Here is a 23,722-nt window from a genome sequence, read left to right on the forward strand (position 1 = left end):
TTCTCAAGCATGCCTCTTCATGATCCCTCGGTTGATGAGAAACCTTCACTGGTCGTGGTGGCTCTACCACCATTGTTTCTTCCCCGCCACTCATTCCTTCCACTCTTCTCACATCCTCAAGATAGGAGACACGCTGGACACTCCTTACTCTGGACACCTTATTCTCCTTCACCCTAACAGGGCATTCCAGGAATTCAGGCTCATGTTCACCTCCACAGTTGCAGCATTTCACTTCATCTGGCATACGATACTCTTCCCTTCAGCACACACTTGACACATGACCAAATCGTTTACATTTATGACACTGAAGGGGCTTGTGCACAACAGGGTATCTCACAAATCCTAACTTTATATGAGAAGGGAGAGACTCCTCATCAAAGAACAGTGGCATGGATGAAGTGATTTTATTTTCTCTGTCCAACATACAGGTCAGTCGACGTGCACCAACCACTCCATCGATGTTGTCAGTAATATCTTCTGCCTTTAGTTCTTGCTCCACCCCAGAAATAACCCCCTTGATAGGCACCCTGCTACGAAAATCCATACAGGAAACATTCCACTCTGATATCTGTTTTAGTCTTATTAAAAAAAGCTCAGTGGACACACAAAGAAATCTAAATAAGCCCACTTCCTGTGACTCTCACCAACTCCACACTTTCCTCTAACACATTCCAGATTTTCCTCGAGATGTTAAATGGATTTCCCAAGTAGCATTGATCTAAAACCCTCAATCTGACTAAAAACGAGTCTAGGGATTTCCTATTTTACACCACAACTTTACTTTTCTTGTTTCCCATCTTCTTCACAACTGTAACCCACTCATTCTCACTTTCTGTGCTATTAGCTTCACCCGATGCACTAGCAATTTCAAACAAAGCCTCAGTTTCCGCCATCTTCTCCGCATGTCCTCTCCCCTCCCTTTCTTCTTCTTGTTCTACACCGGCGTCTCGTCAGCATCCTTCAGACAACAGATTGACCGGTGGCCAGCGAGTTGCGCCTTATAAGGAGGGAGGGCTCACCTGTGTCCGACAGACGTTGTGTGATTGGTTCTTCGTAGTGATCCACCTCCAGTGAATCTCCATATGTGATACATCGAAAACAAGTACTTGAAAGAGAACAGATTTATAGAGACATGACTCATCTGTAAACATGAAAGAGCGGAAGGGGAACTGAGGGATGAAAGTATCATTAAAGTAGATCGAAGTGGTTACCTTGCATTTAGACACTATGCTATGCGGTGGCAGGGAGAAAGGCACGCTGTTGATACATTAAATGACTACTGTATTCTTGGAAATAAAACTGTTAACTTACTATTCTAATGAGTTGAAAATCAGAATACGGACATGTTACTGGCTGAACATTTACAATGCTCTATGGCTTGAGGATCTCCAGAGATACGTACATGGAAAGACAAAACGATAAGAATATAAAAAGGGTTACAATGACACAACATGCTAAAGTTAACAATCAAAAGGCAACACACCTTAATGCTTCTACTAACCATTCTAGAGTAGCAATTTATTTCTACATATTACTCTGATATTGACTGGAACTTGTAATGCAAGTATTAAGGTTTCAGTGCATTTTTCTCATTCAAAGTCATTCAGTGACCAGGACTGGATTTAGATACCATTGGAATGGACAAGACCTTTACTCTAATACAGAGATGAACGCACCTCCCTATGTTACAATTACTACTTCAAGATGGCTTTTGTTCAGCTACACTTACTATGTGAGTGTTTGAATACTTTAAAAATCCCATTGTTATCAGCAGAGTATTTTCAGACTGGGAGTACTTTACATGCTGTGGATGGTTTTCTTAAAAAAAGTGGCAAATTTGTAAAACATCCGTAAAAAACCTTGTTGACTGTCACATCTACACATGACGTCCCAGAAATATCATATTACAATAATAACCCTTACAATGTACAAATGAGTTATTCCTGTCCTATAAACAAGTAACAAAGAAGAAGAAAAAATATCTACATCGTAATTACACAGACCAACGGCTTTGATTCGTTTTTTTGATGTTTCTGCCTCTGTGAGCAAACACAGCTGGGCACTTAGTGAGGTCTTACTGATTCATGAGGTCAGCGTCACATCATGGCACATCTGGTGATAGAAAAGTCTTCAATCCCAACCTGCTGTCTGATGCCGCCTGCACTGAATAACTACAGACAGCGTCACTTGGTGGCCATGCCGTGAAGTGCATTGTTTTGTTTTTCCAACTCAATGCTGCATGCTGGGACATGTAGTTTTCACGCTGTCCTGTGGGATTTAGTCTAACACTTTCGTCCCTTTTTCCCTTGGGCAGGCAACTGTCTGCGGTGACACTGATCTCCATATGAGTTTAGGGGTCCTGTGGCCTACTGGAATGGGTCATAGTGACCCTTGAATCCCACATATGGTATTAGCGCAGTAGCCCCTCTTCCTTGGTTGTCTACCTGGAATTCCATCCAGGTCAGATTGAGGTTTCGTTGCTACCACTGTTGAGAGAGACAGAGAGAGTTTTTAAAAGTCAGAAAGTGACTGACGTATTATCCAACACATCTGTTAGACATGCAACATGGCTGCCAGTATCTCGTGACCACTCACTCTGAGTCTGAGTCTTGGGCGTATTGAACCCCGTTGACACCATTGACCAATGGCGACATTGTCGTCCTCGTCGTTGTCATGACAAACCCGTTGCGCAGGTCCCGTGGAGACAACGGAGGGCGTGGAGGCACGGGTGGGCGAGGTGGGGGTTTGATGAGGACCCGGTTGGCCCCGGTTACAGCGCAAAGACGGGGGGAGACGGGAGACGGGGGGACGGGGACTGGGGTAGTTCTGGGGGAGATGGTGGGGGGGTTGTAGTCGCTCAATTTCTCCCGCAGGCGATTCTTCATGTTCTTGTCAGTCAGCGGAGGAGGGTAAGTGATTTTGTTTTTCAGAATGCCTGACAGAGGATGCAAACACGCGCACACAAAGGGTGAGTGTACAGACCACAGTCAGTCATGCAAGCAAACACACACAGAGACACACACACACACACAACTTATTTGGATAGCAAAACATAACACAGAATGTTGACATGGTGATTCAATCACACAATTCATTTGATTTGGGACATTCTTGACAAAGGTCAATTATAAAGGGCCTGAATGGTCAGATCGGAGTCTGTCTCTCTCTCTCACCCCTTCTCTTCTCTGTCTGGTTGCTGTCAGGTGAGCTGGGAGGGGCACTACCGTTCTGGGAGGGTGACTCCCCATTGACTTTTTTGTCCTGGTGGAGCATCACGTTGACCTTCGTCTCCATACGCAGCGTCTCCAACCCGCAGGGCTCCTCACTCTCACTGACTGTCGGCGGCTCAACTGGCCAGTAAGGCTTCATGTGATTGGCTGCCGTATCCACTACAAAAGTAGAAAAATAAACAGTTTATATGAGATTCGCCTAAAAATGAATCTGAGATTTTATGCCATATAGTTCTATTGATATCCATTTGTGTGTGTGTGTGTGTTTGAACGTGAGTCCCGTTACCTTTGGGTGTACTGTGCTGGGGCGGTCTCTCGTTGTTCCACCTATGTTTGCGGCTATCATTATCACTGTCTGATGAGGCGTAGGAGCTACTGTGCTCATCCCCTGAGAGCTCGCTGTCCGAGTCCGAATCTGTCACCATGGAAACACACGGGCTATTACTTACTATCGGACATCTGAAATGTAGGCCCAAGCAGCCAATGGCACGACAAGTATCGGGATCAGACTAAAACAGATGACATGCAGTTTGCATACGGTTTGTGCATAAGACTCGTACTATCTTTCTTGGAACGCTTGCGGATGAAGATGGAGGAGTCTCCCTCCCCACTGTAACTCTTTTTGGCTGAGCGGGAGGATGTAGTGTGCTTTTGCTCCGAGTCATTCCTGTAGGAAGAAAGAAACATGATGAGTACAGAAATAATAATTTGAACATGAACGACAATTTTGTTCCAGTAGAACTAGGGTTGCAGCATTCCGGTAACCTTCCCAAAATTCCCAGGTTTTCCCGAAATACCGGTTGGAACATTCCTGGAATCAGGGGGGAATAAGCAGTAAATCCAGAATCCTCCAATAATAATTCTTAGAAAGCCGGGAATTTTGGAAGGTTACTAGAGTTTTGCAACCCTAATTAAAACCCAGTTTCACTACAACCCAACTGCCACCCAGTGAGTTACCTGGTCTGGCTGCTGCTGAGGCTGTGGGCTGATCTGACCGTGCTTTCCAGGGAGGCAGTGGACTCTCCAATGGCCGTGCGGTACAAACCGTCCTCCTCCGTGAACGCGTACTTACCGTTTAAAGAACGCTGGGGGCATCAAAGAGGAAGAATGTGGATTGAATCGTCACCATCAGCAGCATCAGCAGCATCAGGTAATGTTTATGTGATCCCCTTTATGATGAATATCTCGTATCTATCCCTGTAAGATCAAAGGGCCCGTGCCTGGGTTTCTACTAAGCTAACATATGGAATTGTTTTAAGAAGGTCATACCAAGGATCATTTAGCTATTTGATTTAGAAATGTAGGACCCCTGTAAGTATGAAAAAATTTGCATAAAAAATATTGTTGCCCTCAGAAAAGCCTCAATTCATCGGGGGAAGGACTATACAAGGTGTCGAAAGTGTTCCACAGGGATGCTGGCCCATGTTGACTCCAATTCTTCCCACAGTTGGCTGGATGTCCATTGGGTGGTGGACCATTCTTGAGACACACAGGAAACTGTTGTTGAGTGTGAAAAACACAGCAACGTTGCAGTTCTTGAAACAAACCGGTACGTCTGGCACCTACTACTGTAACTACTGTAACCCTGTTCAAAAGGCACTTAAATCTTGTCTTGACCATTCACCCTCTGAAATGCACACATTCACAAGCCATTTCTCAATTGTCTCAAGGCTTAAAAATCCTCAAGGCTTAAAAACGTGTCTCCTACCCTTCATCTACACTGATTGAAAGTGACATCAATAAGGGAACATAGCTTCAAATTGGATTCACCTGGTCATTATATGTCATGGAAAGAGCAGGTTTTCTTAATGTTTTGTACACTCAGTGTATGCTTCCAATCATTTTTCAAACCGATACTGGGCTACCTTCAGACGAGTCTTGTGAGGCTTGTGGGCGTCCTAGAGCAAAACAACCGACGTGTCTGTTTTCTTGGAAGTCTCACCTTTCGATGGTATGGTCATATTAGGGAAATGTGTATTATGCTAATTAGATTATCGACTCCAGGGGATTTTAATGTACACAGGTTTTGTACCCTTAGATATTGACTGATGTGTACATACTGTGAGTAAAGTGGTGCGGGTGGCAGTAGAATCTTCCACTATGGACTTCTTCCCTGTGAGGACGTTCTTCAGGTTGATCCTCACCTCCTTGTTGAAAATACAGAGGAAGAAGAAGATGCACAAACCCTGAGAGAGAGAGAGAGAGAGAGAGAGAGAGAGAGAGAGAGAGAGAGAGAGAGAGAGAGAGAGAGAGAGAGAGATTTGCACATCAGATAAACAGAGTCAATGTATTTCAGGGATTTGGAAGTACTTTTTATGACAAGGCAAAAAGACAAATACCTGGAGGCAGCTGAAGATGGCGAAGAGGTAGTGGAAGGAGAGTATATCACTATTGACTGCCATGAGGCCCAGGAGCCAGGTAGCACTGATGAGCAACAGGAGGATGAAGGCTATGCGTAGAGAACAGCTGGAGAGGAGAGGTTGTTATTTTTGAATGGAATCCAGCCAACACGTTATGCTATATGCCAACTATTTTCTAACCCTATCCTGTTCCGAAGTACTCACATTGCTCCAGTCTTCTCAAATGTCCACTGTCTCTTTCCGCACGAGGCCTTGGCGGCCAGGAAGAATAAAGTAATGTTGACCTAAGGGAGATACATGAGATGGAGATGAATAACAGCCATAACCAATACAGTATAGTACAACAAATAAAGAGTGCTTAAACACACACTCACCAGTACTACGATAGCGATGGGCCCGGCGATACTCCAGATGAGTGTGTCGTGGACAGAAAGCCAACAGAAGTCTGGGTTACCATAACCCTGAGGATCCAACCCTACTGCCAGGCCTACAAGAGAGGAAAACACACATAGTTAGTCAATTCCATTTTAATTCCTGTCAATTCAGGAACTACACTGAAATTCCAATTCCCAACAATGCTTTTCAACTAGGAAAATGTGGAATTCGAATTTGGTTTAGTTTCTAAATTGACTGGAATTTGTTTTGAATTGACCACAAACCTGGCTTGAAGAGTACAGTGCCTTCAGAAAGTATTCATACCCTCGACTTATTCCACATTTTTTGTGTTATAGATTTTACACACAATACCACACAAAGGGAGTGAAAACATATTTTCATACATTTTTGCAGATTTATTGAAAATTAAATACAGAAATATCTAATTTAAGTATTTACACTCCTGAGTCAATAAATGTTAGAATCATCTTTGGCAGGGATTACAGCTGGGAGTGTTTCTGGGTAAGTCTCTAAGAGATTTCCACACCTGGATTGTACAATATTTGCACATTATTCTTTAAAAACATTCTTCAAGTTCTGTCAAGTTGATCATTGTTAGACAGCCATTTTCAAGTCTTGTCATAGATTTTCAAGCCGATTTAAGTCAAAACTGTAACAAGACAACTCAGGAACATTCAATGTCATCTTGGTAAGCAACTCCAGTGTATATTTGGCCTTGTGTTTTAGGGTATTGTCCTGTTGAAAGATGAATTTCTCTCCCAGTGTCTGGTGGAAAGCAGACTGAACCAGGTTTTCCTCTAGGATTTGGTCTGTGCTTAGCTCTATTCCGTTTCTTTTTATCCTATATAACTCCCTAGTCCTTGCCGATGACAAGCATTCCATATCATGATGCAGCCACCACCATGCTTGAAAATATGTAGAGAGGATCGTCGTGTTGGATTTGCCCCAAACATAACACTTTGTCTTCTGGACATAGAGATGATTTCTTTGTTACATTTTTGTCAGTTTTACTTTAGTACCTTATTGCAAACAGGATGCATGAAATGGAATATTTTTTATTCTGTAGAGGCTTCATTTTCACTCTGTCATTTAGTTTAGTTAGTATTGTGGAGTAACTACAATGTTGTTGATCCATCCTCAGTTTTCTCCTATCACAGCGATTAAACTGTAACTGTTTTAAAGTCACCATTGGCCTCATGGTGAAATCCCTGAGCGCTTGTCATCTTCTCCGGCAACTGAGTTAGGAAGGACGCCTGTATCTTTACAGTGACTGGGTTTATTGATAGTGTAATTAATAACTTAACCATGCTCAATGGGATATTCAATGTCCGTTTTTTTTAAATCTACCATTAGGTTCCGTTCTTTGTGAGGCATTTGAAAACCTCCCTGGTCTTTATGGTTGAATCTGTGTTTGAAATTCCCTTCTTGACTGAGGGACCTTACATTATATAATTGTTATGTGGAGTACAGAGATGAGGTAGTCATTCAAAAATCATGTTAAACACCATTATTGCAACTTATTCTGTGACTAGTTAAGCACATTTCTACTCCTGAACTAATTTAAGCTTGCCATAACAAAGGGGTTGAATACTTATTGTCTCAAGACATTTCAGGCTTTCATTTTTAATTAATTTGTAAAAATATCTAAAACATAATTCCACTTTGACATTATGGGGTATTGTGTGTAGGCCAGTGACACAAAATCTCAATTGTATCAATTTTAAATTCAGGCTGTAACACAACAAAATGTGGAAAAAGTCCAGGGGTGTGGTTACTTTCGGTATGTTGTTTCCGTTGATCTGTGTCCCTCTCTGTCTTTGTGTGCATAAATGAGCGGGAATGTATTTGTTTGCATGCGTGTCTGTGTGTCTGTCAGTGTGTGTGTGTGTGTCGGTGGGGAGTGTGTGTGAAAGAGAGAGTGTGTGCGTCTCACTCACTGGTGATAATGGCAGGAACGCCCCAGCCAATGGCATAGTAGAATCTCATGTGGCCATGGTTGATGTTGCGGACCTCAGTCAGCATGCGGTAGATGTGAAGTCCCTCCACGAACATCCAGGCAAATGTACACATGTAGGAGTAGTGCAGCAGGATGGCTACCACTGTACACATGAACTGAGGGACAGAGATGTTGGGAAAGATGATTAAAGCCCCCGTTTGAAAATAAATCTGTGCTAAATGTCAGTTGTGACGTCTGTGAAATATGTCTGGTTCAGTAACTTCTAATCTATAACAACAGAACACAATACGATCGCTAAGGCCAACTCCACACATTGCCAGACAGAAACAGAACTATTTTTATCCAAGATAAAGCCACTAAGATGCTCAGGCACAGCCAATACAGTCACAACTCACTACCATAAAAGACATATGCATTTCAAAGTTGTGGAGGGGAGAGGAGACCCAAGGCTAGCTCTGTAGCCTTCCTCTTGGAAATCCCGACAAATGGAGTTCCCCTCCGCACAATGCTGTAAACCAATATATTACAGTAGTGACTAAGTCTTATCCTGCAGGTATATCAATAAGCGGAGAGTCTATAATAAAGCAAGAAGACAAAGAGAGAGTGTTTTTTGGGGTGTGCCTCAGGGTCGTGTGCTAGGCCCTCACCACATTCTCAGTCTGGTTGATTCCGAAGAGGAAGACGAGCTCAGAGAGGAAGATGGACACCACCAGGTTTTTGTGGATGCTGTGGAGGTTGGAGCGGAGCTTCCGGAGGATGGCCAGGAGGAGGAAGGTGATGAGGAGGGCCACTAGCGATGCTGACACAGTGGTGTAGGTGATGATCTTCAGGGGTAGGACCTCCCCATGCTGAGGAGGTAAACACAGAATAGGAGGTAAAATCAAATAATCCAAGTTATAAAATAATAACATTAAAGCTGTCCTAGTGTGTGCGGTAGAGGGTTCAGGGCGGTACCTCTCTTTTGGAGATGTCCATGAGCACAGCAGAGCTGGACATGTGACTGCACTGGCAGCTGATGTGAGTGCTGTTCCTGAACACAAGCTCACACCCCTTGGCAGACCAGCCTCCCGTTCCTTGAACCCTGGACCCAAAATAGAGATTGTTGGGTATGATTTTTTTCCTTTTCAACAGAATCTAGCTAAACTCCATTCTAAACCTATGATACAGTGGTTCTTCCTGTTAAAGTTGCGTCATACCACAGCACACCTTGTGGGCTGCCGCAGAATTCTATGGCACGTTATTTCATTGTCAGCCATTGTTGCCATTAATGCTAGTTAGTGCTAGTTTGACCACCAAGGGGCATCTTTGAGAAGCATTTGACAGTATTTAATATTGGCTGTACTAAAGAATTTAAAACCTTTTTTTGTAAGAACATGGTATATGGGATTGATTTTAAGATATGTAGCTTAATTAATTTGATCTCTCTCTCTCTCAATGCTCAGCTATGAAAAGCTTACCGTTTGCACCCTCTATAACCACTGTTTATATTATTTACATTTACATTTTAGTCATTTAGCAGACGCTCTTATCCAGAGCGACTTACAGTAGTGAATGCATACGTTCCATTTCGTGCATTTTTTGTGCTGGCCCCCCGTGGGAATCGAGCCCACAACCCTGGTGTTGCACACACCATGCTCTACCAACTGAGCCACAGGAAAGGCATTTGACCCTGCTGGTCATCTATGAATGTTTGAACAGCTTGAAAAATGATCTAGCCTTTAATCTTCAACCAGTTGTATGACTGACGCCTTTAGTGAGAGGTCTAATGCTTTAATATTTAATCATTTCTGCCCTCCAAATTCATATTCATTATATAAATAGGCCCATGTGCCCCTTCATCAGATGAACCGCAGCGTGTCAGCTAAAGCATTTTAATTCATGAATGCATAAAAACAACCAATGTCAGCCTTTAAACGCTTTATTAACCAAATGTTTCAAGTGCGTGTGGGCGACGGAGAGAATGCATTTGACTGTTAGCGATTTTAGGAGGAACGGAAAATTGCGTGTCAATTCATAAACCATGTGCCATCGAAAATCTCTTCCCAACTATTTTGCAATCTATATGGCTCTCGGCCAATAATTACATTTGGAGGATTGGAGGATTCTAAATGAATATCTAACGGGCATTTTTCATTAGGGCAAATCTGTAAAATGACATGTGCAAGAGACGGTGGTAATATTTTTCCTTTTAGAGACTATAATACATGGCATCCAGGTCAGGATAACCAAAACATTTCTTTATTAAAGACTATCAGAAAGAATGTTGGTACTTATTTATTTTGATCCAAAGCCATGAATGAGTGAGTCACTCAGCTTTATGTAGGCGCCGAGGCTATATGACTGAGTCACTCAGCTTTATGTAGGCGCCGAGGCTATATGACTGAGTCACTCAGCTTTATGTAGGCGCCGAGGCTATATGACTGAGTCACTCAGCTTTATGTAGGCGCCGAGGCTATATGACTGAGTCACTCAGCTTTATGTAGGCGCCGAGGCTATATGACTGAGTCACTCAGCTTTATGTAGGCGCCGAGGCTATATGACTGCGCCATCAACTTGATTATTTAGCAGACATCACTTGCTTATATTTATATTCAGTCAACACATATATCTTAAGAATATCATGGAATATAATTGAACATGATCATTTCTCTTAGAATAAAAAGCTCAGTGTAACAACAGTTTTAGTAAGTAATATGCTACAGTTCAGTTACAGCTTGTTCTGACCCCAAAAAATAAGTGTCTTTTTTTGAGTGTGCGCTGCAGGACAGAGTAATAGCAATTCTTACAATATTGTTCTAAATTCAATCACCTTCTTCATCCTCATCATTCAGTTCATTGACATTCAATTTTGAAGTCGTGCACAATTATCAGTTTCTATTTGGTTTATATCGCCCGTTCATTTTCAGGACTTGGGACCCAAAAGCATCCTCAGTGCTCCAACTCCCCCTTGCGCTGGTCTGGAGCAATGAAGCAGTGACGCAGGGTACCGTACTAAACCACAAATTACCTCGAAGTCTCAAAACTTCTAATTGAGGAACCACTGTATGAATAAGAGCATTGATAGGTATACTCATCCTTACGTGATGGAATGATTCCAGTAGACACAGACAGGTTTGGTCCTCTCCTCTGTCTCCAGTAGTCTATATTCCAGGGTGATGGGTTGTGCAAGAGGAATGGTGAAGGGTACCCTCTCGCTGTAAACCACCGTGCTCACAATTGGGGTGTTGATGATGGGCCGGTTGGGGAGTCTACACACACACACACACACACACACACACACACACACACACACACACACACACACACACACACACACACACACACACACACACACACACACACACACACAGGTGACATGTGTGTTTACATTGACTGTAGTCATACAAAATACATTCTTATTGAGAATGACTTACCGTAAGGTTCTGGTTACAACTGTGAGGCAGGACAACAGCATTAAATACATCTACCACAATGAAAACTAGTCCAAAACAGAGGGCACACAGTAACACACCCACTCCCTCCCGTTTTTACACTGCTGCTACTCACTGTTTATTATCTATGCATAGTCACTTCACCCCTACCTACATGTACAAATGACCTCAACTAACCCCCGCACAATGACTCGGTACCGGTACCCCCTGTATATAGCCTCGTTATTGTTATTCTTATTGTGTTACTTTTTATTATCACTTTTTTACTTTAGTCTACTTGGTAAATATTTTCTTAACTCTTCTTGAACTGCAATGTTGGTTAAGGGCTTGTGAGTAAGCATTTCACGGTAAGGTCTACACTTGTTGTATTTGGCGCATGTGACAAATAAAGTTTGATTTGATTTGACTAACAGGATTAAAAGCATGATAGAATTGAGCCTCCTTGTACACACACAACTGCATAAACGCACACACATTCTATACAAGGGAACTGTCAAGGAAAGAACAGTTGTTTATATGTTATGTGTGTGGCGAAGCGCATCGCATGTCGTATACACGGCACTGTGTAACATCTTTGAATTATACACTAGACAGCATGTTTTAAAGACAACCAACTTGTTTTATGTGGTAAGACTGAGGAGGAAATGTAAGAAGTACCGTAGGCTCCTACGATCAATGTTGTAGTTTTCAGGCAGGAGCTGTCCCAGGGTCCTAAAGATGATCACCACGGCAACAGCGAGAGGGCCTGGGACCTCAGTGTGACGCTTCTTCTTGGCAGACGCCTGGCGACCGACAGTGGAGGATTCAGTGGACTCAGTCTGGACAGGAGAGGCGTCTGTGGCTGTTGCTATGGGGTCGTCTGTGGCTGTTGCTATGGGGTCGTCTGTGGCTGTTGCGACTCTGGCTGGTGCTGTGGAGACTGTTGTAATGATATTATGACGATAAATTAATGAATGAAATCAGTCAATCACACACACATAAAAACACTACCAGACTGGTTGAAGAACTTGACAAACTGACGACGCAGTACAACAGCTCAGACTTAATTCATGGACTATTATGTTATGAAGGCTGCATAGTGAACCCCAAAATGTCCACGCCGTATCTACTCCTTTAAGCCTACCTTTAACCTCCACTGGCTGCTCGTGCTGTGTTGTGAACTCTGGGAAGCGGACGGAGGACTCCATCTCTTTTGGATAGGCCTGGATCTCTTGGAAACGCGGGATGTTTGTCTGTTCTGGATTGGACGGGTCCAAGTAATCCGCAGAAACAACTGTGAGCACAGAGAGAGAGAGGGAGAATGGTTGTTAATTATACTTGTCACACACAAGAGGTATTGGTGGTACAGTAGGCTATTTTAGGTTATGTAACATTACTTTGCATGAATTAGTCATACAAATCAGGTTACTGCAAGAAAAGAATTGTGTCGTTGCACTGCAGGTGGACTCACTCATGTTTTCCGTGACAACAGTGAAGGGTTTCAGGTAGGTCTTCCTCATGTTTTGGGCCAGGGTTTGGGCGTACTCCTCAAAGCTATGCAGAAGTAGGGCCGTGCCATCTTCCAAACGCTGGATCTGCTCCCAGTGCCCCTTGTTAGCGGGGTCCAGGATGGCACTGCCCGCTCGAACCATGTTCTAGAATACTTACACATATTAGTCATCCACCTACGGCATATCTATACTATGCAATACTCTGCATTCACCAATGTCATACCGTGCCATACCAATTAGTATGGTATCATTCCAGCATACATCAGCGACAAACAGAATCCATAATCTGTATCATGTATCCCAAATGAAGCATGTGAAATCCATGCCAACAGAACAGGGAGAAAGGACGAAAGAACGAAAGAAAACAAAAGAAGGAAAGGCGAGCTGCCCTATAAAGGAAGGGGGGGGGGTCACTGTACAGACATCATCTCATAACATCACCTGTGCAATCTGGCCCCACGCCCAACCACCCCTGGGGAACTACTACTCCCAAGTCACCCATTGGTCCAATCACTCAATAAAGTCCACTCTGATTGGTCCTTGACCCCCTAAACCGTTCCAGCTGCACCTTCTGGTATCTAACACACCCTAATGCGCAGGGGCTGGTGCCAAGAATGCACACAGTTAGCCGTTAGCGCCCAGCATGGTCATGGCCTTAAAAAAGCTCATAGAGAAAATGCTAATCATTGCACTGTATTACTTACACATAATAGGCTCCGGATCACATTCCCTATAGGGGGAGAAATATCCAACTGGGAAAACAGGCTCTTAGGAAACCGGTACCAGCTATAAGCAGGATTTGGGGAAACTATTAGTTACTTAAAGCTAGCAGGATCCTTAAGCAGTTGAGCTATGTTACCGAACAATGTGGGTCATTCTTTCAACTCTGAGCGAGTCTCCGAAACGGTGCTGTGAGAGGAAATTGGGGTGGATGTATGATAGAGAGCTTGAGGGTATTTCAGGGTATAGTTCTATGAGTTCATATGAGTTCCTGATGTCAACAAAAAGAGTTGGGTTGCTGAGGCCAAAGAATTGCTAATCCTGTCTACCTTCTTATTTCACCTTCAACATCATTTTGAGAGTTGAGGAAGTGCACTACATGGCACTTCCGGCATGTATACAGCACTAGTTGAAGCATGTTTCTAGCGGCCCACCTCATGGAAGTGGACGTCTCTTGTGGCGGCCATGTCGAAGCCTAGCTGCTGGCTCTCGTACTGCAGCAGGCGGGTCAGGACGCTGTAGGCCGTCTTCACGTCGTTGCCCTGGAGGGCCGCTGTGCGGTTGGTGGCGCTCCGCAGCATGCTGGCCATGCCCTTTGACCTCTCTCCGTCCATCCTGGAGCTGTTGAGATGCAGCTCCTCGTCCTGAAGGTGAGAGGTCAGGGAGAGGTCAGACAGGTGTTTCGATGGTAAAGGAGGGTTTTAATCTCAATGGGACTTCCTGGTTTGAATAAAAGGTTAAACCAAGACATACCTCTTTTTTCAGCTGAGAGAAGGTGAGAGAGGTGCAATTGAAGAGATCGGGAGGCAGCCAGCCATTCTCGTCGCTGCAGTGGCGGATGGCCGTGCCTAATGGGGAGGAGCGAGGGTGAAACAGGGATGGAGGGGAGGAGAAAGAAAGGGGGGGAGAGAAGGGTAAGGAAGAGGACCGATCGTGAAGATTCTCTGTTGACCTCTTGCCTCTCAGCTGACACGGTGAGGAAATCAACAACAACAACAACAGTATAAACATTATAAAGTCTGGAAAAATTCCAGTGAAGTCTATGTAATTCCAAAACATTTTTCACATTCTGAAAAGGCTTGTGGTGCTTACCAGTGGATCCCCTGGGACACTTCATTGCAGCGGGTTGTCCAAACTGGGTCGTTGGCCACCAGATCCCTGCATCAAAGGCCTTGGGACAGCCCTCATACACAACTAGTGAAAAGAGAACAACCAAGCAGAAACTCTCTTAGATCAGAAATTGAATGAATGAGTTAGTGAGATGCTACGAGAGCTTCCAGGTCATAGATTGCCTTACCCACGCACCCGCTGGAGGTGACCTCAGCGAAGGGGTTGTCACAACGGTTGCACTGGCGCCCGATCACGCCCGTCCTGCACTGGCACTGGCCCGTGTGGGGGTGGCAAGAGCGTGACATGGCGCCAAGCTGGAAACACTCACAGGGGTAGCAGGTGTCCCTTCCCCCGGGCCGGTAGTAGTTATCCTGAGGGCAGGAGAGAGCATAAACTAAGCATACAACTCAGGAGGAAATGAGGATAGCTAGCCAACAAGCCCAAATTGGACTTCGACAGAAGGGACTAAGTATGGTAAATACTTTTCAGTACCTTACAGTGACACTCCCCAGTGGTCTTGTTGCAGTCTCGGTAGAACCCTTTGCTGACATCACAGTTACATGGCCCACAGATAGGGTTCCCCCACCAGCCGCGAGCACAGGGTAGGTTGGCTCTGGAGAACAGCAGAACAAGGTGTTATTCCCCTTAGAACCCAGCTGATCATCTCAAGTAAGGATGCATGAATGGAAACCGTGAGCAAATCACAAGGGACTTGGAATGCTAAGCCAATGCCAAAACTACTATAAAGCTGTTTGACACCAACCAATACCAAAGCCAAGGGGCAACAATTAACAAAACCAGATTACTGCAGATGTTGATGGAAGGTGCTGAGTGGTACAGTAGGGGTTAAGTGGAGTTACTGCGGTAAGCTTGGAAACTATGTGAATCGCTTCAAGAACATGGCACAAACATCAGAACCAGCACCAATTCACATCTCAAGGTGAGTTAAAAAACGGAAACTAAAAAAGCCCCAAACTAAAAAACAAAACTGGCCTTAGATCAGTTTCTAGGGATCTCAGTACTCACTTGTTCTGGCAGTACTGCCCGTAGGAATTGTGGCCACACTGGCAACCGTAGCCATGGGGGGAGTTGGGCTGGTGGACGCAGGTGGACACATGCTGACAGGGGTTCAGGAGACACGCGTCTACACAGTCACTCCCGAAGTATCCTGGGGAAAAAAAATAACATGAATAGGTACATTTCCTGATGAAAATGTGTGCGCTTGCTTCAGCTTTCTAAAGGTATTTTTTAATGGTAGTGAAAAGGGTCTTGTCTGGGGGGGCTTACCGGGGTGGCACACACAAGTGTGTGAGCTCCAGTTGTCGGTGCAGCGGCTGTGCTCGGGGCAGGTGGTAGCAGTGCAGGGGTTAGCCACCTTACAACCCTCCTCCACCCGAATCTTCTGACCCTGACGCATGTTAATATTAGCCAGGTTGGTGGAAGTCTCGCCCATCCGCACGCCCTGGCAACACAGGAGAGGGAAGGACCATCAGTGTTGTACTGTCGTAGAATGATTTTGCTTTCCAAAAATGAGTATATCATAGACAAATGGTGTGAGGCTCACCTGCATGCAGCCCTTGAGTCCGTTCTGGACCATTCCATCCTTCGTCATCAGGCCCCCCACAAACAGACTACTCAGCCTCAGGCCTGGCAGCTCATTGCCTATCTCCACTGACCTCTGTGAAAGGCACCCACACATAAAACACTACTACAGAGGCCATGTGTATTGTGTATCACATTACACTTGATAATACACACATTAAATTCACAAACAAGTACAGAACAGAAAACTACACAGAAATACAGTGCTGCCAATCAGTCAGCGAGTACCTGGAACATGCCGTAGTTCAGTGACACCAGGGCCATGTATTTGATGTCCTTCCCGTCTTTGATGCTCTTCAGCTCCACCAGGATGTGGTGCCACTCCCCGTCGTTCACCCTGACCTGAGGGAAGTCCAGCAGGGCCACCCGCTTCACCCCCAGGAACACCTGGAAACGCACGTGTTTGCCGCTGATCTGGAGTCAGGGAGAGAGGGAAATGGTGGTGGGGGGGGGGGGGACAGATGGAAGGCAAAGAACCGGAGAGAGAGAGAGAGAGAGAGAGAGAGAGAGAGAGGGTGGCAGGAGAGAAAATCGGGGAGAAGAGAGAGAGAGAGAGAGAGAGAGAGAGAGAGAGAGAGAGCACGATGTTTAGTAATTTAACACCAGCATATTAGCTTAACTTTATGATAGTATTAGCTTTGCCTTTTACTTTGATCACATAGAGGCACTGTATGGACTCTGTACTGCCCCGCTCCACTCACCAGGATGTGTATCTTGGAGAAGTCTCCAGCGTTGGCCTGCAGCAGGGTGCCAGAGCTCTGCCTGGTCCTGAACATCAGACCCATGTACCAGGGCACGGCGATGGTTACCTCTGGCTCGCGCCACCACACCAGGGCTTGGCCGTCAAAGTGCTGAGGGGATGGCATGACTGGAGGAAGGGAAACAGATAGGGAGACTTCAGTTGGAGAACCAAATAGATTAAGAGGAATACAAGTACAATTTTACTTCATCACAAAACAACGTTGATAATACCACACGACAGGCCAGAACGACTAGGCCCGTTCAAGGCCTTGTTCCAAAAATCTGGATAAATCCTGACCCCAAAGCCGTTGTAACATATCCAGGGGCTATCATTGCCATACAAGTAGCTATTCTGTGTGTTGGGTCTTGTAGAGGATGAGCTCAGAAGTAAAAGTTTCGGATAGAGTCTGTACTTGTTTATTGCTTCCCCTACAACCACAGCTGAGCCTTCCACAGGAAATGGTGATTAATACTTGTGCGTGTGTGTGCTTAAATGGGGATTAATATGGGTGTGACTCACATTCATGCTATTGTTCATTACACATACTGTACATACACGCAAATCATAAGTATCAGTCTCATAAGAACACAGATTTAGGTGGGATTGTGAAACACGCAACACTCAGTAATTAGCTGTATTTTATAGCTCGGGACATATGGAAACAAACCCGCCAGGTAATGGGTTGCAACAGTGTTTACACCCACTGTGCCCTTTTTGAGGTACTTCTATGAATTAGGTCAAATGAAGCTTTCCGAAAACATAAAGCCATCAGAGATGTGATTTCCTTTTCCTGCTAACATGATTTGCGTCAGAAAAGTGGAAAGCGTTGGCTCACAGTGTGCCTTCCGTTCTGACCACGCCGCTCTCTCTCGCGTTGCAAAAATAAATGTATACGTACATTTCATTCAATCGTTGCATCCACACTGCTCGCTCGTGTCTGCGTTGCCAGGCGCTAAAATACAACTGTACCACTGCACCATGTGCTTCTGGGTTATAATCAGTTCACCAATGAGATGTGGTGTGGCCCTGGACCAAGTGTAAATACAGTAATTTTGAAATGCATCCTTCCTTCCTTTCCGTCCTTGTTTCCTTGAGGATAGGTATTACTTCTATCAATCAGGCCAATTGAGATCTGTGATTACCTCAAGCCGGCCGGGACAGAAGGATGCAGTATTCCAACAGGGCCAGGGTTAGGGTCAGTGTGTGTGTGGAATGTAGGAATGTCGAGATTGACAGGAAACTTGGCCACATTGACCTCTACTGTCTGTTTCCTCGCCGCTAGCCTTGTGGAGCGTGGCTGCGACATTTTATTTAGAACTCAATTAATTATGAGACACACAGTAAAACAAATACAGGGCACATGCATACACACACAGGGAATCCCCCCCAAAATATATCCAATACACGCACGTTTCCTAAAATCCTTTACCTTGTTCACAGTTCTTCCCTCCGTAGCCTAGGGGACAGTCACAGGAGTACGTGCTCCACTTGTTCACACACATTCCTCCGTTCAGACACACACTTTTAGTGCAGAAGTCCTTCTTCGCCGTGCACCCTGAATAAAGGCAAATAATAATCAGAGGCATCAATAGAGACAAAAATAGAAAAAAGGATGTTGAAATATCAATATTATATCATATATGTGATTATTAGCACAGACCTGCGGCCGTGCCGTTGTTTGCCACAAAACTGGCCATGTCCACAGTCTTGCTGTCTATGGTTAGGTCTCTCATGCAGCCCACAAAGTCTCGGTTCCGGACAGGGAAATCCTCCGGCAGGTTGGGAACGCCACCCAGGAGTAGGGGACCAGTGAGGTCCAGGGACCTAGAGATGGACAACATAGAACAAACATCACCTGCGTTTGATTCTGGATCGAGAGTCAAGGACATTTGGGTATGAGCATGATTTGAGTGACATTGCGGTGCACCAGCCGCACTAGAACATTGACATGAACATTGTAACATTGAGGCCATATTGTAACAATATGCCACCACACAAAACCAAAGGCAGAGAGAGAGGCTGGTCAAGCCACTTACAACTACTTAACCCTTGCATTAAAACCTTTACTGTTTAGTACCTATGCTGGCGTAACTGACACTCAACACAATTTGTGAGAAATGCACCATAGGCATATAATAAACTGCTCTCTATTGTGAAGTCTTGTGATATACAAGCTTGTCCAAAGCAGGGGACAGGCTTACATTTGAATAAAAAACAGATTTAGATATGAGGATTTGCATAACAATAAATATGTTTTTAAACCAAATACTTATACTGATGTAGGTTTTATGTCTGCTGTATAGGAAGATGTAACACGGAAAAACAAATGGCAATTGCTGTCACAACATTCTACTTGCAGTGCAGGGTTACATCATGGGTGAAAAGCTAAGCTTGGCTTGACAGGTGGCTGGATACACCCTTTGAGACTGCACTCACTTCTTCTGTCCTGTCTGCATGCCCTGGGCGGCACAAGAGTAATTCCCGATCTGGCCACCAAAGCGAATCGCCATGGCGATGTCGCAGTCGTCCACGGCAACGACTGCCACCTTCTCATCTGATGGTCCGTGAGGAAAGCCAAGGCGACCAATGTTGGGCTGGAAAGAGAAGGGAGGTCACATGACATTTAAGGTGACAGCAGCTACTAAACTAAGGCACGAATATCCAGTGAGAAAATTTGGCCTTTCAGCCATACAAGTGAGGAACCATATGGCAGCGTAGTCTAGTGGTTAGAGCGTTGGACTTATAACCAAAATGGTTGCAAGGTCGAATCTTCGAGCTGACAAGGTACAAATCTGTCGTTCAGCCCCCGAACAAGGCAGTTAACCCACTGTTCCTAGTCTGTCATTGTAAATAAAAATTTGTTCTTAACTGGTACTGTTTGTACCAGAAGGTGAATGCTTCTCGATGTATAATGAAGGAGGTCATAGTTTGATAGACTGACCTTTTGATTCATGTGTGTAACGGATGTGAAATGGCTAGCTAGTTAGCGGTGGTGCGCGCTAATAGCGTTTCAATCAGGTGACGTCACTCGCTCTGAGACCTTAAGTAGTTGTTCCCCTTGCTCTGCAAGGGCCGCGGCTTTTGTGGCACGATGGGTAATGATGCTTCGAGGGTGACTGTTGTCTGTGTCCAGAGGGTCCCTGGTTCAAGCCCAGGTTGAGGCGAGGAGAGGGACGGAAGCTAAACTGTTACATGTGCATCACGGAGGCACACAGGTTTCTTATTTATTTTAAGCGCATGACTGTGGAGAGCAGACCTGTGGGCTCAAACCCAGTGTGAAGAGGATGCTATCGCTCAGTGATTGTCTGAGCCTAATTGAATTATGGGAGCGGGTGGGTGAAGAGATACCATAGACTGAGAACGGCATTTCGTGTCAAACCCTCCCCCGGGACAACAGTTTCCACCAAGCGGCAATAACAATTGTAGATATTGTCAGCAACTGTCAGTGTTAACCCCACTGCAACTCATGTCACGGCTCTGCCCTTTTTCAAGCTATTAACACCACATTCACATTTTCCACCTAGTTGTCCCCAAACGGCGTCACGTTCGGTGACCTTCTTTCCCCTCACGGTGGATCTGTGCGTGCAGAAACATTATCTGTATGGGGTCGATTCCGACTTAGGAATTTATGCCTTTCCTACGCACGTTATTACTACACACTTCTCAGTATTTGGTATTTAGACTGACCTATTCAGTCACATAACGTGCTCTGAATGTGTGGCTACATTCAATTGCTGAAACCCTCCCACTTGCTGGCCAACAGGTTTTCTCATTGAGTTTTCATTCAATAGGGTTTTCAGTACATTTATCTTAAGCCATCCATTTAAAACCTCTTCAGGATCAGTGGGACCCCATGGGACGGTTGAGCTAACGTAGGCTAATGCGATTAGCATGAGGTTGTTAGTAGCAAGAAAATAAACTTCAGTTTATGTAGTAAATACTTTCTTAACACTTATTTTTTTCTTAAAACTGCATTGTTGGTTAACTTGTTATGGATAGGGGGCAGTATTTTCACGGCCGGATAAAAAACGTACCCGATTTAATCTGGTTATTACTCCTGCCCAGAAACTAGAATATGCATATAGTTAGTAGCTTTGGATAGAAAACACTCCAAAGTTTCTAAAACTGTTTGAATGGTGTCTGTGAGTATAACAGAACTCAAATGGCAGGCCAAAACCTGAGAAGATTCTGTAAAGGAAGTACCCTGTCTGACCATTTCTTGGCCTTCTTTGTCATCTCTATCCAAAACAAAGGATCTCTGCTGTAAAGTGACACTTTCTAAGGCTCCCATAGGCTCTCAGATGGCGCCAGAACATTGAATGATGACTCTGCTGTCCATGGCTGAAAAACAGTAGCGCATTTGGTAAGTGGTCGATCTGAGAACAATGAGACGGGTGCGCGCATGCACGTGAAGAGTCCATTTTACTTTTTCAGTCTTTGAACGAAAACAACGACTCCCGTTCGGAATATTATCGCTATTTTACGAGAAAAATCACATAAAAATTGATTTTAAACAGCGTTTGACATGCTTCGAAGTACGGTAATGGAATATTTTGAAATGTTTTGTCACGATACGCGTCCGCGCGTCACCCTTTGTTACCCTTCGGATAGTGTCTTGAACGCACGAACAAAACGCCGCTATTTGGATATAACTATGGATTATTTGGAACCAAACCAACATTTGTTGTTGAAGTAGAAGTCCTGGGAGTGCATTCTGACGAAGAACAGCAAAGGTAATCCAATTTTTCTTATAGTAAATCTGAGTTTGATGAGTACCAAACTTGGTGGGTGTCAAAATAGCTAGCCTGTGTTGGCGAGCTATCTACTCAGAATATTGCAAAATGTGCTTTCACCGAAAAGCTATTTTAAAATCGGACACCGCGATTGCATAAAGGAGTTCTGTATCTATAATTCTTTAAATAATTGTTATGTTTTTTGTGAACGTTTATCGTGAGTAATTTAGTAAATTCACCGGAAGTGTTCGGTGGGAATGCTAGTTCTGAACGTCACATGCTAATGTAAAAAGCTGGTTTTTGATATAAATATGAACTTGATTGAACAAAACATGCATGTATTGTATAACATAATGTCCTAGGAGTGTCATCTCATGAAGATCATCAAAGGTTAGTGCTGCATTTAGCTGTGGTTTTGGTTTTTGTGACATTATATGCTAGCTTGAAAAATGGGTGTCTGATTATTTCTGGCTGGGTACTCTCCTGACATAATCTAATGTTTTGCTTCCATTGTAAAGCCTTTTTGAAATCGGACAGTGTGGTTAGATAAAGGAGAGTCTTGTCTTTAAAATGCTGTAAAATAGTCATATGTTTGAAAAATTGAAGTTTTCGGATTTTCGAGGAGTTTGTATTTCGCGCAACGCCTTATCATTGGATATTGGAGTGGTGTTCCGCTAGCGGAACGTCTAGATGTAAGTTAAGGGCTTGTGAGTAAGCATTTCACTGTTGTATTCAGCGCATGTGACGAATACAATTTGCTTCGATGTTGGATGATTAGTGTACATGGAATTATAATAACGAGAATAGCGTTCAATAGTAAGCTATACCCTCGTCTGTTGACTGCACTAACCATGGAACTGTGTGATGACACGGCCAAGTATTGAGCCACGCATCAGGTTCAAACTGGTATGGCTTGGTCTGCGCGATATTATCAACTGTTACTAATGATCCTCAGCAACAACCACACGGCTGTGATGGCATTTACAGAGGAAGCAAATGAAGGTCAACTAAACAATGTAATGAAATGGAATGATAATGTAAGCTATACCAACTGAAGGGAACTAACAGTACATTGGAAGTTGAACATGTGTGGTTATTTGGCCTACTGACGGTCGATACTTAACATGACAGAAATAGGAAACAAAGAGTGCCCATCCCTGCAAGTTAAAAGGCAGTAAAATATACATTCTGCATAATGGCACAACGTTTCATAAACTTTATTGTGGAAAAGTTGAAACGCTCAGTTTGCTACCATATGACTGGTTTCACATTTGTCTCCAGCGATTATAAGTTCAAATCGATCTAAAAAGTGTCATGTATATTTACAATTCTAATTATCCAAACGGATATTAATTTAACTAGCTCTTATCAATAGCTCTTGTCCAGTTGTACATTACAGTGCATGAAGAACGATGTTATTTCTATCGGGAAAAAAATTAAGTAGATACTTTTTCGACTATTCATGGTTTCCTCGTGCATAAAAGTGGTGGAATTTTTAGGGAATGATGTCAAGGTCAGAATACGGCGCATTTGTAGACACACCACCACTACATATTGATTTATTCCATCTCCACCTCAAACTAATAGCGTGTGAATAGCATGCTATTCCCATGCTTAAATTCAAGGTCAGAATACTGCGTAGAGAGAAAATGCATAAAAAGGGAATTATGTTATTTTACGCCAGCTTAACTCGAGTCGGAATTGGCTCCTATGTGAATACATCTGTATGAGTGTGTATCTGTCAGTGTGTGCATAGGTGTTGTGTGTGTGTGTGTGTGTGTGTGTGTGTGTGTGTCTGGACCTTTGATCTCCTTCCTGTGGGGGTTTGATAGTGCAGGGAGTATGACCAGTGGATGCCACTGCAGGTGTGACAACAGGAAGAGGTACAATATTGTGGGAGCAGAGATAGTGGAACAAACCATTTCTGTATGGACCTCGATTTGTGCACGGG

General features: G+C 44.1%; 1 protein-coding gene across 1 annotated transcript in view; it reads right to left on the reverse strand.

Moving 5' to 3' along the window:
- Positions 1-1,488: 1,488 nt before the first annotated feature.
- The window catches only part of LOC106561041 (cadherin EGF LAG seven-pass G-type receptor 1), an 86,950-nt gene continuing 64,716 nt past the window's right edge, over positions 1,489-23,722 (reverse strand). Inside the window, exons 6-35 of the mRNA XM_014124611.2 lie at positions 19,475-19,632; positions 18,699-18,862; positions 18,468-18,593; positions 16,998-17,164; positions 16,525-16,710; positions 16,259-16,372; positions 15,982-16,156; positions 15,721-15,862; positions 15,187-15,307; positions 14,882-15,065; positions 14,677-14,778; positions 14,338-14,432; positions 14,019-14,228; positions 12,825-13,008; positions 12,498-12,647; positions 12,032-12,293; positions 11,024-11,191; positions 8,898-9,024; positions 8,591-8,791; positions 7,924-8,098; positions 5,965-6,077; positions 5,795-5,874; positions 5,570-5,696; positions 5,291-5,416; positions 4,188-4,315; positions 3,791-3,897; positions 3,517-3,645; positions 3,174-3,389; positions 2,596-2,935; positions 1,489-2,486 (exon numbers count right to left, since the gene is read on the reverse strand). Coding sequence (XP_013980086.2) covers positions 2,462-2,486; positions 2,596-2,935; positions 3,174-3,389; positions 3,517-3,645; positions 3,791-3,897; positions 4,188-4,315; positions 5,291-5,416; positions 5,570-5,696; positions 5,795-5,874; positions 5,965-6,077; positions 7,924-8,098; positions 8,591-8,791; positions 8,898-9,024; positions 11,024-11,191; positions 12,032-12,293; positions 12,498-12,647; positions 12,825-13,008; positions 14,019-14,228; positions 14,338-14,432; positions 14,677-14,778; positions 14,882-15,065; positions 15,187-15,307; positions 15,721-15,862; positions 15,982-16,156; positions 16,259-16,372; positions 16,525-16,710; positions 16,998-17,164; positions 18,468-18,593; positions 18,699-18,862; positions 19,475-19,632 — 4,602 coding nt within the window. The 3' untranslated portion in view covers positions 1,489-2,461. The remainder of the gene's footprint in view (positions 2,487-2,595; positions 2,936-3,173; positions 3,390-3,516; positions 3,646-3,790; positions 3,898-4,187; positions 4,316-5,290; positions 5,417-5,569; positions 5,697-5,794; positions 5,875-5,964; positions 6,078-7,923; positions 8,099-8,590; positions 8,792-8,897; positions 9,025-11,023; positions 11,192-12,031; positions 12,294-12,497; positions 12,648-12,824; positions 13,009-14,018; positions 14,229-14,337; positions 14,433-14,676; positions 14,779-14,881; positions 15,066-15,186; positions 15,308-15,720; positions 15,863-15,981; positions 16,157-16,258; positions 16,373-16,524; positions 16,711-16,997; positions 17,165-18,467; positions 18,594-18,698; positions 18,863-19,474; positions 19,633-23,722) is intronic.

Source organism: Salmo salar, chromosome ssa10 (assembly GCF_905237065.1).
Source record: "Salmo salar chromosome ssa10, Ssal_v3.1, whole genome shotgun sequence".
Classification (NCBI taxonomy): Eukaryota; Metazoa; Chordata; class Actinopteri; order Salmoniformes; family Salmonidae; genus Salmo; species Salmo salar.